The 15,108-nt window shown below is 42.5% G+C and overlaps 1 protein-coding gene across 1 annotated transcript; it reads left to right on the plus strand.

Moving 5' to 3' along the window:
• Positions 1–3,632: 3,632 nt before the first annotated feature.
• Positions 3,633–14,743, plus strand: fmr1 (fragile X messenger ribonucleoprotein 1). Its single transcript, XM_075480877.1, has 15 exons — positions 3,633–4,033; positions 5,757–5,809; positions 5,912–6,005; positions 6,477–6,548; positions 7,102–7,250; positions 9,797–9,890; positions 10,027–10,143; positions 10,793–10,963; positions 11,054–11,132; positions 11,246–11,394; positions 11,500–11,586; positions 12,289–12,526; positions 12,676–12,879; positions 13,322–13,401; positions 14,094–14,743. Exons 1-15 carry the CDS (start codon positions 3,983–3,985, stop codon positions 14,301–14,303), a joined length of 1,848 nt encoding a protein of 615 aa, XP_075336992.1. The 5' UTR covers positions 3,633–3,982; the 3' UTR covers positions 14,304–14,743.
• The last annotated feature ends 365 nt before the right edge of the window (positions 14,744–15,108 follow it).

Genomic DNA, 15,108 nt, shown 5'->3' on the forward strand with positions numbered 1-15,108 from the left:
TATGCAGTCTCGTTGAGTGTATATATGTATTGGTAGATCAAGCTAGCTGACTGATCCCTTACCTGATGCTATTCCGGGCATCACAATCAGTTTGAAACAACATTTAAATTAAATCAGGCAAAAGTACTGAATTTGTGCTAATGCCTGACATTGCAACCAAAGTAGCAGTTAGCATCAATGTGTGATGAAGGCTATGTGCTTAATTGCATATAGAGTTTGTAGCAGATGTGAAACTCCATTTGCACTCTGAAATAAGATGAAGTTCGCAGTGAAAAATGTCAACTGGAGAGCCCCCTGACGTCGGATTTCTGACTCAGAAAGTCAGAGGAACCTAAACAACCCTGACCTCAAAATCCAACATGGCTGCCCGCCCACAGAAAGTGGTGACAGTTGCAGTAATAAACTGTTTATTAACATTTCTGTTAGTTTCTGTCTCAGTATATTAGTATCAGTGAGCACACTGTTACAGTGTTAGTAAATGCAAATAAAACAAACAAAAAAAAACAGTAAAATGCATTATTATTAGAAACTTGTGCTGGTAATGAGAGCTAGCCTCATCAGTGAGCACAGTTGTGAGCAAATCTTGCTTGATTTCTGACCTACAACTGGAACACGGTTCACTGGGGTGTGAAGTCTGTTCTAGCTCTGAGTTCCAAGAAAAACCAGCCTAAGATCTGATAAACACGTGGTCACTCGGAACATGTGGAGGAGCGTTTTAATGCCACGTGTGTACACATGTATTCAGAGCTGTCCGCTTGGATCAGATCACCCAGGAAGAAAGAGAATGCCAGGTCTGAACAGCCTTGTTGTTTGTTAACAAATATCTGCCACTGTAAGGTTGACATAACTTGGTTAATTTAGTCCTTATAATGCAAGCGACATGTGTGTACTAGCTTAAAGGAAAGAAAAACATGTGATAAAGAAAGTAAGAATGTGCCTGCATTTGTCATATTGTTTCCAAATCTGAATAAAACAGCTTTCCACTTCGTTTTGAATTTTCTAAAAAGGAAAAGATGATTATGGCTTGCCAAGTGTAATTGAAAAAAAGAAATTGTATTCTCTGCATTAAAATTTCACAATGAAGCTTCCAATTAGCCTTTTTTTATGTTAAATGTGCAGTTCGTCTTAAAGTGACACTTGTTCAGTGTGTGTGCTCACCTTCCTGTTTCACTCTGCAAAAACACGTTGTATGAATTATAATATTTCTCAGTCTTTTGTTTTAGTTGATCTGTGTCACAGTGTTTTTGATAACCAATGTTTGCCTCCAAAGAAATGCCTTGAGAATCTTTTTAAATAATCGTGTGCTTTTCTGTATTTGCAAAAAGTCCTTACGGCATTAAGTAATATCGTGTTAACTCTGTTGAATATGTGAACAGTCACATGAAACAATGTTTTGTTGATTGAATAGGGTATTTGTTTTTTTCTTTTTTAAAACTTCTCATTCAATGACACAACTTTTCAGAAGAGAAAAAAAAAAAAAAAATTTTTCGTGTCTCGAATATGAATCGGGGTTATCGTAAAATCCCGGTACTGATGATAACTGTGATCATATATCGATATTGTGTTAAAAAACACATGGGCTGATATTGAGATTTGATCTCTGTCAAAACATAAAGTCAGAACATTATTGAGTGCGGATTGGCATGTTTTACCTCCGGCTTAAAGTGTAATTCGATTGCCCCAAGAAGAAGACAAAAACCTCCAAAACGTAACGCGAGTTAGTCTAAAACCAATCGATACAAGTGAGCTTTATAATGACAACAATGACATGCTTTACAAGATGAATTCATTTGGATTTGTTGGTTTAATTTATTGGTCTGCGTGGCACCGTAGAGTTTCAAGCTCAAGACCAGCTATGAGACAAAATCCTCTCCTCAGTGACACTCCAACATGACGGTTGGCTGCTGTTTGACAGGAATTTGCACCCTCATTCTCAGAATTAGATGAACAACCTGGTCAACACTACAAAAAACAAACAAACAAAAACCCCATCAGATTAAGCCTAAAAAAAAACAGTTAATAGAGGGACTCTTAGCAAAAGCCTTACGACTGGTCTGTTAGAAAATCCGAGTTTTCTTCTTGGAGGTTTATTCTTGTTTTGGGCTTCTTCTGTGGTGGAATTTAATGTCCTAATGTAATGAACATTACTGTTGTTACAATCTCACAAAGGGAGTTCAGATAAAACTTCTGGGGTGCTCCGTTCTTCTAGTTGTATTAGTCTAATTCAAAGAAAACTGAGTAACTCAGAGATTATGCGGGCATGAATATGAAGTGGTTGTTAGTAATACATCTGTATTCATCCCACATTTATTATTTCCTGAGTTAGTCAATCAGGGTTTCACAGGAGGTTTCCCTCGCACACAGGAGCTTCAGATTTGATCTGTTCGTTCGATCTCCTGCTCCCTGTCCATTTTATTTCATCCTTCATGTGTCACCCTGATTTTGCTACCCTCTAATTCTATTTCCGTCTTAATCCTCCTACATTTCATCCCTTTAAGTCCCTCTGTGCTGTCTCATATTTCACTGTCAGTGCCTCTGTGTTTCTGTCAAACCCAGAATTATCAGTTCCTTTTTCCCCTCTTTGCTTCACAACAGCATCTCTTTCTCGCTTCATTCTACCTCCAACTTGTCCTTTCTTTTATAGTCATGTTTTGTAAATATGTGGCATGTTGTCAGGTCTTTAATGTTGAGCAGATCGTGTGTCCGTTCACGGATGCAGCAGATGAGCCCTGCTGAATGTTGAGAAAGTAGGAGGGTCTGAGCAGTAAAAGATGTTTTCTAGGATTCTTGATACTGACAAAAGAACATGAAATGTTTAAGAAACTAAAATGGGACGGCTATAGCTTTCCTGTCTATAAATGAAATCTTTCTATTTCAATGGTTATGTAATGAACACAGGCTAAAAGGGCAGAGACTCACTGTAAATTTAATGCTATTTACATCCAAATTGGAAAAAGGGTTTCACCCATCAGGATCAGCCCCAAAAATGCAGGACAAGTTTGGTTCTGAATATAATTAATACTCACTCATATGATAGGAGTGAGCCATCTCGTAAAATAAAACTGGATCAGGTTTGAGAATTAAAACTATAAATGATGATCTTATGGAGAGAGTGGTTGCTGTCCTCTGTTCTGAAAGTGGAGGGCTTTAGTCCCCATTAGGTTCCCACTTTGGACGGTGGTGGGGGTCAGAAACCAAACTGAAGAACAAAATAGTCAAGAAAAAAAAAAATCTATCTTCTAAACAAATGTGACGTAATGCTTTGTTTGGTTTTATTTATCTTATTTCTGTTAATCTACATTGTATAATCAAATACAGGAGGAAATAAGGGCAGATTAGGTTATATATAGGTTTTGTGTGGCAAGATTCATTATGGATAAAGACGCTGAATAAGATTCACTGCTTGAGGGTCAGGGGCTCGCGGTAGTCCTGCGACATCATCTGTATTTATTTCCGTAGAAAGATTGGACGGGGGCACACTGCAACTGTAGGCATTCTTATATTTTGATTAATTTCCCTCTGTGTCAAATTGCTCTTCCCGTTTATCACCCGCGGAGAGCAGCAACCGGCTGGGATGACAGGAAGCAGCCTTCGACTGCAGTAGAGGAAGAAAGCGCAGACGTCACATGGAGAGATGCAACCAGCAGTAGCCGCCTCACCACTAATCACACAACATTAACATAAACTGGCTACTACAAGCTAACCTGGATAGCCACTTACCTTTGATTTTTCATACGTTCGGAATTTAAATTCTGAAAGGAACAAACGCATAATTAGTTCACAGTGCAAAGCGGAAAACAACGTTGCTGTCGCACAGTTATATCGGCTTCTGCTTGCACCCAGCTGGCAGAGTAATTTGGCTAGGTAACGAAGCCTCCGATAGCAAACTGCTTTGGCTAGCGTCAGGCTAGCCAGCTAGCTAGCTAGCTACTAACATCGCTAACGGTAGTTAGCTAGCTAGCGAGCTGTAGTAACTTGCGTCATGGAGGAGCTAGTCGTGGAAGTAAGAGGCACGAGTGGGGCCTTTTACAAGGTAAGTTGAGCTTTGTCTCCTCAGCTACCACACTGATAACTAACACGGAACCGTTTCATCGAGCAAGCTCGGAGACGCCTGCTCGTATGTTCGGGCCTCTGTGGTTGTGGTCAGCCTCCACCGAGACGTGGATGCAACAAACCTGTAAACAAAACTAACGCTACGACGCTGCTGTAACCTCGGTGCCGCTGGCTCAGTTGAGCAGTAATTGGCGATAATGTCGTTGCAAAACTGCTCCGGTGATTTTAGCAGAATTGCTGTTATTGACGCGTTTGTAATGCTTTTTTCCCCCCAAGTGATGGGCAGAGGTGGGTTTAGATTCCCACAGTTCTGTCATTTTTAGCGTTTTAGATAGTAGCTCCATTAAAAATAATAACAATAATTTACAACAGTTTGAGTCGTTCCCCTTGTGCACTGCTAGTTTTATTAAGACTGCTGGAATTGTGCGGGATATGTTGGCCACACGAGCCGGGTGAACGGTAACGTTACCACAGCCCATCATAGTAAAAGTGATGAACCCACGACCTGTGTTTGTCGGTGGTAGCATGTGAACTTCGATTCCTTTCGGTCGGGAACATAAAGATCACACATTTGAATGTTACAACGGGATTGTGCTCGTTTCAAAAGAAAACCCGAGTTATCAGCTGTTTTTGAGGGGTGTGTTTACCTTCAGATATGTATGTGTTGTCCTAATTCTAAACTTAGGCTGGTCCATATATTTAGTTGCAGCTTGTTGAGACTCAGATGCCGAATGACTGGATGGTGTCTTGATCATCACTTAAACGACAACACCAATCACACAAATATTTAGAAATGTGTCCTTGTTTTAATGAACATATGTGATGTATTGACTGCTTTGGTGGAGATTTCACTTCAGTTTAGTAAGAGGTTATTATTCACTGGTTATTGCTGTAGTGTTAAATATTAAACGTATGCTGTTGTTATGGATGGACAGCTGAATGAAATGGAACAAAAAGTTAGCTGACAAACATTTAGAAAGTTGAAGTGCAGCAGAGAGAGGTGGTAGAAATCTAGTTCTTCATTTTCTTACATTGGCAACATTTGGACTGGCCGAAGCTTCTCGTGCGTGGTTGTGTAGTGGCCTGCAACGTATTGTAGAGGTGTGGTTGATTATGTACAACCTCTCCTCAAAACAAACGTGTGTTGTTCTTCCGCTCCTCGTCTTCTTTGTCCGGTGTGTTGTTTTTCTGAATGGAGACTGATCCAGGTGTGTGCGCGCGGCATGCTCTGTGCACGCATGCACGTGCGGTCGGCTGCAGAAGAACCCGGCGGACCCCCGCAGACTGGTAAGGGTTGACAGACTTTGCCTCTTGAGAGGCCTTGCGCACGAGTTGGACGCGGAAACGTGAATTTAACTTTTGGAACACCCTTTCTTTGAGTCTTTGGGGTTTCTGAGAAGCTTTTCTTCTTGCTTCGTGTCATCTGTCACTCACACATTGTCATCCATAGGTTTGGCTCCAGGTGTCTCTATCGTCTCTTTCTTTTCGTCTTACCGTGTCCTTTCTGCAATACACAACACACAGTGATACACACTCTGTGCAACCGTACAGAGCCAATCTCGATTAAACCCAAAGCTGAAACTCATGAAGTTGAACGTTGTTCTGTTTAAGTCAAACATGATTGGCAGAAGTGTCGTTCTTCTTTTGTTCATTTGCTTGATGCATTCAGTCAAATCTTAATTTCCCATCTTTAATTCCTATAGGCCTTTGTGAAGGATGTTCATGAGGGATCAGTCACTGTGGCATTTGAAAACAAGTGAGTACTTAAGTGCATAAACAACAATAAGACATGCTGTAATATGATAACTATGTGATAAGACGAACACTTTGTGTGCGCGTGTGTGTTTCTCCCACTCAGCTGGCAGCCGGAGCGTCAGATCCAGTTCCAGGACGTGCGTTTTCCTCCTCCAACAGGTTTCTGCAAAGAGATCAACGAAAGCGATGAAGTCGAGGTGGGAATTGTTTAATTGTTCATTTATTTAAAAAAATGATAATAATCAAACTAATTCATTTATCAAGTGTGAAACAATGTAGAAAGAAAAGAGACATAAAAAGTGTTGATGAAAGGGATTGTTGTAGATCAAACTAAACTAAACGTGGACCTCACACATTGAGGAAACTTACATTTTCAGGATAAAGTTAAGTGAGAACTGATTTTTGATTTGATGATTTTGCTGTCAAGCTGTCAAGTCATTCAAATTGTATTTACTCACGTCATCGTCTGCTTTCCACACATGCACATTATCTCTTGAAATGACATAAAAAGAAGCACAGCACATGTCAGTGTTGCCCAACTTTGCCCCGAATTGCTGTAAGACTCCTTCGTGTTCAGCGTCTTTGTGCTGGATGCCGGAAGTGATATGTTGTATGAAACGCGTGGAAAGACTTGCTAACCTGACCGTGTGCGTATGTGTGTCTGTCAGGTTTATTCTAGGGCGAATGACAAGGAGCCGTGTGGATGGTGGCTGGCAAAAGTCCGCATGGTCAAAGGAGAGGTAAGGCTCGGGAACTCCGTCGATGTGAGGCCAAAGCTGAGCTACCAGTCAAGTGAAGGACATTAGCAAGCAGTGTTTCAATAAGTGGCTTATAAAGCATCCAACATCAGCTTTAATCTCCGCAATATGCTGTCCCGACACTTGCTCTATTCTCCATTTGGAAACATTCGTGTGATATCAAGTTTCCTTCCTTATTGCTGAGTTTAACCGAGCATCACACGACCCAGTAAAATGTGAAATGCCCATAAAAAACTTCTTATCTGTCTGAAGATCTTCAGCAGAAGTTTACCCCGTAATTGGTGGAGTTTGCTTCAAGGTCCAGGTTCACATATTGACTAAATGTATGAATAAGAGTTTGAATTTAGATGAACCGGTCAGACCTTCTTAACTTATCCGCCTCACCTGCCTTTAAATCTCCTCCGATGTGTGTTTCCCTGATTGGTCGTCACAAGACTTTTAGAAAATCTTTTCCGCCATATGTTTAGAATGACTGCCTCTGCTGTTGTGGGTTTGACTTTTGGATCCCTTGAGCATCATCTTCGTATGTTTCCAGTTTTATGTAATAGAGTATGCCGCATGCGACGCCACACTAAACGAGATAGTGACGCTGGAGCGGTTACGGCCGGTCAACCCGAATAAACCAGCCACCAAAAGCACCTTCATCAAGATCAGACTGGATGTGCCTGAAGATCTACGACAGATGTAAGTTTGCCACACACACGTGTGCAAAACACGTGGTTTTAATACTCACTGATACTATTCGGGGCTTTTCAGGGCTATAAATGAACAGATTTTGTGCTCAGTTATAGGGCTGGGCGATTTTGAGAAAAACAATAATCTCGATTAGTGTTTGCTGTATCTCGATATACGATATATATCTCGATATCTATGCAGGAAAAAATAATATAAAAAAAAAAAAATCGCACCAAATTCAGCAAAGTTTTTTTTTATTGAAGTGCAAACGGGTAGGCAGCCAAGTGCCTAGAGGTAGGTACTAGTAACAAAGTGCTTGTGCACCATTTTTAACATTATCAAACCAAGGAAGAAATATATTGCCTTATTGTAATTATAAACATAAAATCTGAGGGTAGACAGTTATATAGTGGAGCGCAGTGTTTCCCACAGATGTGAAGGCAATGTGTGGTGGATTGAAGCAGCAAACATTCAGTGTAAGAGTGTTAAAAAACTACTTTATTTGATTCACAGCTGCTAGTGTTTTGACCTCGACTACCCAACTACATTTTTTTTTTTTTTACGACAAACTTGCGACTAGTTAACTTTATAAAAAAGGCGTAATCGCGTGTTTGCTATGGGACGGGACGGGACAACATTGTATTAAAAATATAAAATATTTTTATAGGACTTTTTAATGTGTGATTTTATAAAGGTGCACGTGATACCAACCTTTCGTGAATTTCTCCAGCCGTCTTTCGGTTGAGCCAGAGCTATAGAGCTAATCTAACGCGACGCTGAGCTAGCAAGCTTCCAGGGAAGCACGGAGGGGAGGGGCTGTGTGTGTGAGTAGGCTATGCGAGAGAGACGCGAGGGACAGAGAGAGACGGAGGCAGAGCAGGGAAAGGAAATGCATGCAGCTTAACGAATACGAGTATTTTTTTTAAATAGCGTTAAAAAAAATAAAAATAACGAAACGCCATATGTGGCAGCCGGTGTTGAATCTGTGGCGCACCGCCACGAATTAGTCTATGTGTGGGAAACACTGGGAGCGGACAGCTCCACAACACAGAAGGAAAATCAGAGTGGCGAAATCTTGTTCATTTAGGTTCTACAGCATTAACTCGAGAAATTCGATATGTCAAAATCTTTCTCGATTTCATAAAACATCTCGAGAAATCGTAAAACTCGATTAATCGCCCAGTCCTACTCAGTTACAGACTTTCCACAATAAAACTACAGTCATGTGAAACAGAACAATATACTGTGTCATTATTTATAGAACTGAGCCAAAATGCAGCATCTGTGCGTGGAAAAAAAACTAATTCCACATTTATGGCTTCCATAAGAATTAAGAAGCTAAGTGGCAGACAGGTGCTGGTAACCAGGTATACTTGTGTGAGCGCCTCTTTAAAAGCAGAGATTTAGGCAGTTTGCTGGTCTGGAGCATTCAGAGGCAACTGTTGCTGCCCATCAGTGTGGGAAGGGTCGTAAGGTCATTTCCAAACTATTTGGAGTCCATCATTCTACAGCGAGAAAGGTTATTCACAGCTGTCAATCTTCCCATAAGTGGCCGTCCCAGCATGTTCACCCCAAGGTCAGACAGTAAAATGCTCAGAGAAACAGCAAAAAACCCAAGAGCTACATCTCAGACTCTACAGGCCTCAGTTAGCATGTTAAATGTTAAAGTTCATGACAGTACAATTAGAAAAAGACTGAACAAGTAGGTTGCAGGGTTGTTTGGAAGGGTTGCAGGAGAAAAGCCTCTTCTCTCTAAAAAGAACATGGCAGCACAGCTTAGGTTTGTAAAGTTACATCTGAACAAACCACAAGGCTTCTGGAACAATGTCCTTTGGACAGACCAGACCAAAGAGAGGAGGTTTGGTCATAATACACAGCGGCACGTTTGGAGAAAACCAAACGCAGCATATCAGCACAAACACCTCATACCAACTGCCAAGCACGGTGGTGGAGGGATGCTGATCTGGGCTTGTTCTGCAGCCACAGGACCTGGACACCTTGCAGTCATCGAGTCCACCATGAATTCCTCTGTATACCAAATGTGAGGCCGTCTGTCTGACAGCTAAAGTTTGGCTGAAACTGGATCCTCAACAGGACAATGATCCCAAACACAGCAGCAGATCTACAACAGAATGACTGAAAGAGAAAAGAATCAGGATCCTGTAATGCGCACTCTGACTGAAATGCTGTGGTGGGACCTTAAGAAAACTTAAGAAAGATTGGGCCAAAATTCCTCCACAAAGCGAGAGACTGATAAGATCCCTTCAAGTTATTGCTGTTAAAGGAGGTTCTACAAGTTCTTAAATCATGGGTGTATTTTGGTTTAGTTACCTAATTTTAAGACCTTGTAAGGACCAGACGATTTCTCATTTAGTCTTAAAACCTTTGAATTAAAACCGTTTGGAACAACGGTCGTTATGTCCAGTTTGTGTACACAAGTCCATTAGTTCATCAGTGTAAACACTGAGCGAGATTATTAAGAATGGAACAACATAAACTCTGACCTGTTGCAACAAATATTCTCATGAGCTCATGGATATACTCTGTGTTATCAGGTGTTCCAAGGAGTCGGCACACAAGGACTTTAAAAAGGCCGTCGGAGCGTTCAACGTCACCTACGACTCTGAGAAAAAGCAGCTGGTCATTTTGGTTCGTGAATATTCCCTTTTTTAAACTCAGGATTCCTTTCATTGTGTTGCGTTCACGTAATCGTATTCTGTGTAATGGCTCGACCTTTTTATGGGGAAAGTCCCGTTTGGTGAAATTGGTTTGTTCGCTGTTACAGTCAGTGAATGAGGTCACAACAAAGCGGGCCAATATGATGAGCGACATGCACTTCAGGAGTCTCCGAACCAAACTGTCGCTCATGCTGCGGAACGAAGAGGCCAACAGGCAGCTGGAGGTACGCACACACACAGATTAAATAAGGCAACTTTTGCACGTTTGTGTATATTTCGACAGCTCTGCAGTTAACGGTGAAGGTTTTGAATAAGAATTTGTCGTCACAAATCGGCCTTCTAAGTTTCCAAACTACATTTTCTAAGAAAGGCCGCGGATGGCAACAGGTGGTTTGATTCTTGCACGCGCTTCAGACTTGATTGTTTAAGAAATATATGTAGTTTATTTCCAACAAAAAATATGAACAAAACAATAACTAAAAATCTCTTGCAACTTGGATGAAAAACGAAAGTTAACTTAATCTGATTTTACAAGCTCAAAAAGGGGTAAAAAAAAATTTTTTTTACCAAAACCTCCCGTCTTCACACCGGACATTTGACAAACAAAAAGCCCTTCCAACACGCCCCCGGTGTGTTCTTAATCTCTCTAATTAATGGGAGGGTCTAAAAGTTACCAAAATAATCTAAATAATTTCAAATATAAAAATGAATTACAGATTTTGATTCCAAACTAACTAAAGTATATTCTAACTGCCCAAAGAAAACTAAATTGATAGAACGAATGGCCACAACACACATATTTCCTGTTTTTCTCTCAGTTGGCATTCATTTAGTTCTTCTCTCTTCTCTCCCCCCCCTGTCCTGTGGTTCTAGAGTTCCAGACAGCTGGCGTCACGGTTCCACGAGCAGTTTGTTGTTCGGGATGATCTGATGGGCCTGGCCATCGGGACTCACGGGGCCAACATTCAGCAAGCACGTAAAGTTCCCGGGGTCACTAACATAGACCTGGACGAAGAGACGTGCACCTTCCACATATACGGAGAGGTAGGGCGGCTTGAGCCACTCAGTAAAGTATAATGAAGGGATAATTGGGGCATAGCGGTTTCAGATAAACTGTCTTGTTGTTCATCGAAGGACCAAGATGCTGTCCGTGTAGCTCGGAGTTTCTTGGAGTTTTCTGAAGACATCATCAAAGTTCCCCGGAACTTAGTAGGTGAGGAAAGGATGGCAGTGACATTATTCATATGGCCACTTGCATTTGATTGAGCATTAGCCAGATGAAAAAGTTTCGTCAGACAGTGACTCACGGTGCGTTTGACCCTGTAGGGAAGGTGATCGGCAAGAACGGCAAACTGATCCAGGAAGTGGTGGATAAGTCCGGTGTGGTGAGGGTTCGTATTGAGCCTGAGAATGACAAAAAGGCCTCGGTGGCGGTAGCGGTGGCGGTGGCGGCGGCGACTGCGACTGCAGACGAGGTCAGTGGGCCGGGAAAAAAACGGCCCGTTGTCGTCACTGTGAAATTATTGATGCTTGTGGAGGTATACAAATTCAAACTTTAATGTGCTGCACCTCTGTTACAGGGACTGGTGCCATTTGTGTTTGTGGGGACCAAGGAAAGCATCTCTAATGCAACCGTGCTACTGGACTATCACCTCAATTACCTGAAGGTTTGTGTTCTAACAGCGTCCTGTACCGGCCAAAGGCCACATTATGTGTGAAACAGCTAAATGGGAAATATACACAAAGGAGGCTTACAAAAGAAAGAAAGAAAGGATAACATCCAATAAAAAGGGTGTAAATGTACAAGTATTTGTCCCTAACAGTCCAAGCGTGGACAATATTTGATGATTGTTAAAGTCGAATCCAAATTTAAATCCACAAGTTCCCCTTTAACATTTGGCCTGATGCAGGGGTCATTCACACACATTTTTTTTAAAAGGTCTGATCATTTAGACCATCAAATGAATAGAAAGGAGGAGAGACTCATTTGACCAGCCTCAGCTGGGACAAAGCTGCATATCCCAGCTGAGATGCTACAGCTGTGGCATGTGCACAGCGTGCGATCGCCATCACGACTGTGTGGTCACTTTCCACTCATCAGTTCCTCCTCAGTACTTTCTAAGCATGTGCGGTTAGTCAGCAGAACAAAACCGCTGTTGACCAGTGACGTAATGAGGGTTATCATATTCTTTACACAGCGTCCCAACATTTTTGGAATCGGGCCCTTCACTTTTTCCCAGCATAATTGAAGTCATTACAAGTGGACAGATAAGCAAGAAAGTCCTTTAACCCAGAAATGACGGCCGGATGGATAAGAGCAGATGAATGTGCACGTGGACATTCTTGTTTAAATACGTTTGTGTCCACAGGAGGTGGATCTGTTGCGTCTGGAGCGTCTTCAGATCGACGAGCAGCTGAGACAGATAGGAGGAGGTGGTGGTGGAGGGGGGGCAGGCCCCCGAAACCTTAAGGATAAAGCCTACGTGTTCGACAACGGCATGGGGCTGGGCATGGGAAGAGGAGCGGGAGGAGGGAAGCCCTACGCAGGAGGTGGAGGAAGAGGTGGACGGGGGCGGAGAGGAGGGGGAGCGGCAGCGTTCGCCTCGGGTACGACACACTCACTGCATCGTGATGTGTTGGTATAAAACCCAGCAGCGCATCCAAGCCTAATTCCATGTCGTCTTTCCAAGAAAGCAGAAATTTGAATTTGAGTTTTTTTTTTTTTTTTTTTTTTTTTTTTTAACTCCACCCTCCAGGCACCAACTCGGAGGCGTCCAACGCCTCAGAGACGGAGTCGGATCACAGAGAGGAGCTCGGCGATTGGTCGCTGGCACCCACCGAGGAGTTGATGACAGGAGGCGGGACCCTGCCCAGACGGACGGATGGGAGGAAGAGAGCAGGTGCCGGCGGCGGTCCAAGGGGACGAGGAGGCAGAGGAAGAGGAGGGGGAGGATACAAAGGTGGGCAGTTACTGTCATTATCATTATCAGCAGGTATTTCTGGAACATCATTGGATGTATACGTGGCCTGAGTGGAAAAGCTTGATGAGGTTTTCACTTTAATGACTTCCACAATTGTTATTCTATAAGTCTTGGCTCTGTTGTTATGGTGACGTTAATGAAGTGAAATTGCTTTTACTCAAGTTGTAAAAAGGAAGAGGGAGAAGAAAACGAGTGTATAGCAACTTGAAACAAATGACAAGCTTTTCATCAATTTATAGCCCGAAGAACGGGAGTGAATCAAATAATGAGATCCCAGCAGACTAATCAAGAAGATCCACTTTAAAATCAAAACAATTCCCCGTGACTTTAATCCAATCATGGTGCAGGTAAGGTTTGCTTTGAAGCTTCTGTATGCCAACAGGCTGCTCACCTAAAAAGCCCTTTTTTTGCTCTGGTTTAGGTGAAGACATGCAGTGGAGTGAGTCGAGACCTCGCCATGTCAGAGACCCCAAGGCAAGAGGCCAGGAAGACACCCTACAGGTAGCACATGCAAACGTTAGCCCCTCAAATCATCCTCACTGATGGGTTCCATCAGCAAAACACACCGCAAGATGAAATTAAACACATTGAACTTTCTTTGCCTTAAAAAGTCACTCCTGTCTGAAGCAGTGTTTATACAAGACATGGTATACAACAGTTTTGTTGCGTTTGAACTTAAATTGTTCCGGTTTTCCAGGTTTGAATGGATGGGAACAGCATTTAAATCAATCAGTGAACAACCGCGACGGAGAGTTCTTTGGCAAATAGTGACTTTCAGTCAGTGTCTTATGGCAGGGGTGTAAGATTTTACGTTGAGGTACGACATATTACGTCATTATGGAACTAGAATGTAATGGAAGCCTAAAGAAAAGGTGAGCACTGCACAAGTTGGATGGCAGTTGGAACATATAAGTCTTATTAGTTTGGATTTTTTTTTTTTTTATCTCCAGAAAACCTACTGAGCAAGTATTCAATGAGGAAACATGACATTTTTTTCCAGCCTCTTTCAGTCATTTTTGGCACCTCGTTTATACACTCTGAGGTCACTGAACAGCACTGTATGAAGCTTTCTGAATATGAGACTCATCGCTGTTTCACTTAAAAAAAAAAAAGAAGAAGAAATCCCAGACAGGCGTCATCATGATAAAATGCTGTTCCTGTGGGGATTCAGACCGTTTCCTTTCTCCCCACAGATCCGTGTGGACGGAAACAACGAGCGTAGCGTGCAGCATTCATCGGGTGGGCGAGGAGGAGGAGGAGGAGGGGGGCCATCCTCATCCCAGAGTGGCATCGGTGCAGGTGGCGAGGGCCAGTCTCGCCATCACCATCCGAGACCCCTGAGAGAACGAGGGATGAAGAAGGACAAACAGGACGCTCCCGCGCTGGTGAACGGAGTGTCGTAGATGCACTACTGGAGGACCATCTCACTTAGATACACACACACACACACACACAGTCAGAAACACACAAACACACGCTCGCTCACACGCAGGCAACTTATCATAGACCATCGTAGAGTCTCAGTCTCTGGCGTTTTTTTTTCCCTCTCTTTGTTTCTGTCAAACACAAGAATACACATATTTCCATCAGCATGGAAGCGTTTACCGTAGTGAAGTGTTAGACCCGAGGTGATCTGGGACCTGCCGCTCGGGTTTATTCTTGACTGGTGGGCTTTCTCCTGTCCTGGAGTTAAAGAAGTTGTACTTTTTCTTTCTTTCTTTTTTTTTTTCTTTTTTCTTTTTTTTTTTTGGACTAAATGAGAACAAGAGGGGGGTTTTGACAAAGGTTCTTCTCTCACCGAAGCATTAACACCACTCCATTTCATTAAAATCCCATAAATCCATTTTTCCTTTCTGCTACCGCACTCAGACTTGTTCACGTGAGGAAAAAAAGAAGCGAGATGAACGAACGAATGAAGGAAGGAAATCCTCAGTTTGCCGGAATCGATGAATTTCAGCCTCACGAAGGGCAGAATGAAATGAGTTCCTCCTCTTTCTCTGTAATGCACACGTATGACATGTTTTCACTGACTGTGGGGTTTTGGGACGATGGCCCGAAAGCACAGTTTTTGGGAGGCAGCTTCAGGGTCTTGTTTTTTTTCCCGATGGTCTAAAACTGCAGAATCCGACAACCAGCACTAGATTTAGAACTTGAGAAGAGAAACTTCAATACCAAAAGATAAAATGTCTCAATGTGTGACGGAAATGG

The sequence above is a fragment of the Odontesthes bonariensis genome, chromosome 13 (assembly GCF_027942865.1).
Source record: "Odontesthes bonariensis isolate fOdoBon6 chromosome 13, fOdoBon6.hap1, whole genome shotgun sequence".
Taxonomy (NCBI): domain Eukaryota; kingdom Metazoa; phylum Chordata; class Actinopteri; order Atheriniformes; family Atherinopsidae; genus Odontesthes; species Odontesthes bonariensis.

Bases quoted from the DNA above. Each gene is read 5' to 3' on its own strand.
- fmr1 (XM_075480877.1), top strand. From the start codon at position 3,983: ATGGAGGAGCTAGTCGTGGAAGTAAGAGGCACGAGTGGGGCCTTTTAC. The intron at 6,549-7,101 runs GTAAGGCTCGGG...GTATGTTTCCAG, and splicing joins TCCGCATGGTCAAAGGAGAG to TTTTATGTAATAGAGTATGC. The intron at 13,402-14,093 runs GTAGCACATGCA...TTCTCCCCACAG, and splicing joins GCCAGGAAGACACCCTACAG to ATCCGTGTGGACGGAAACAA.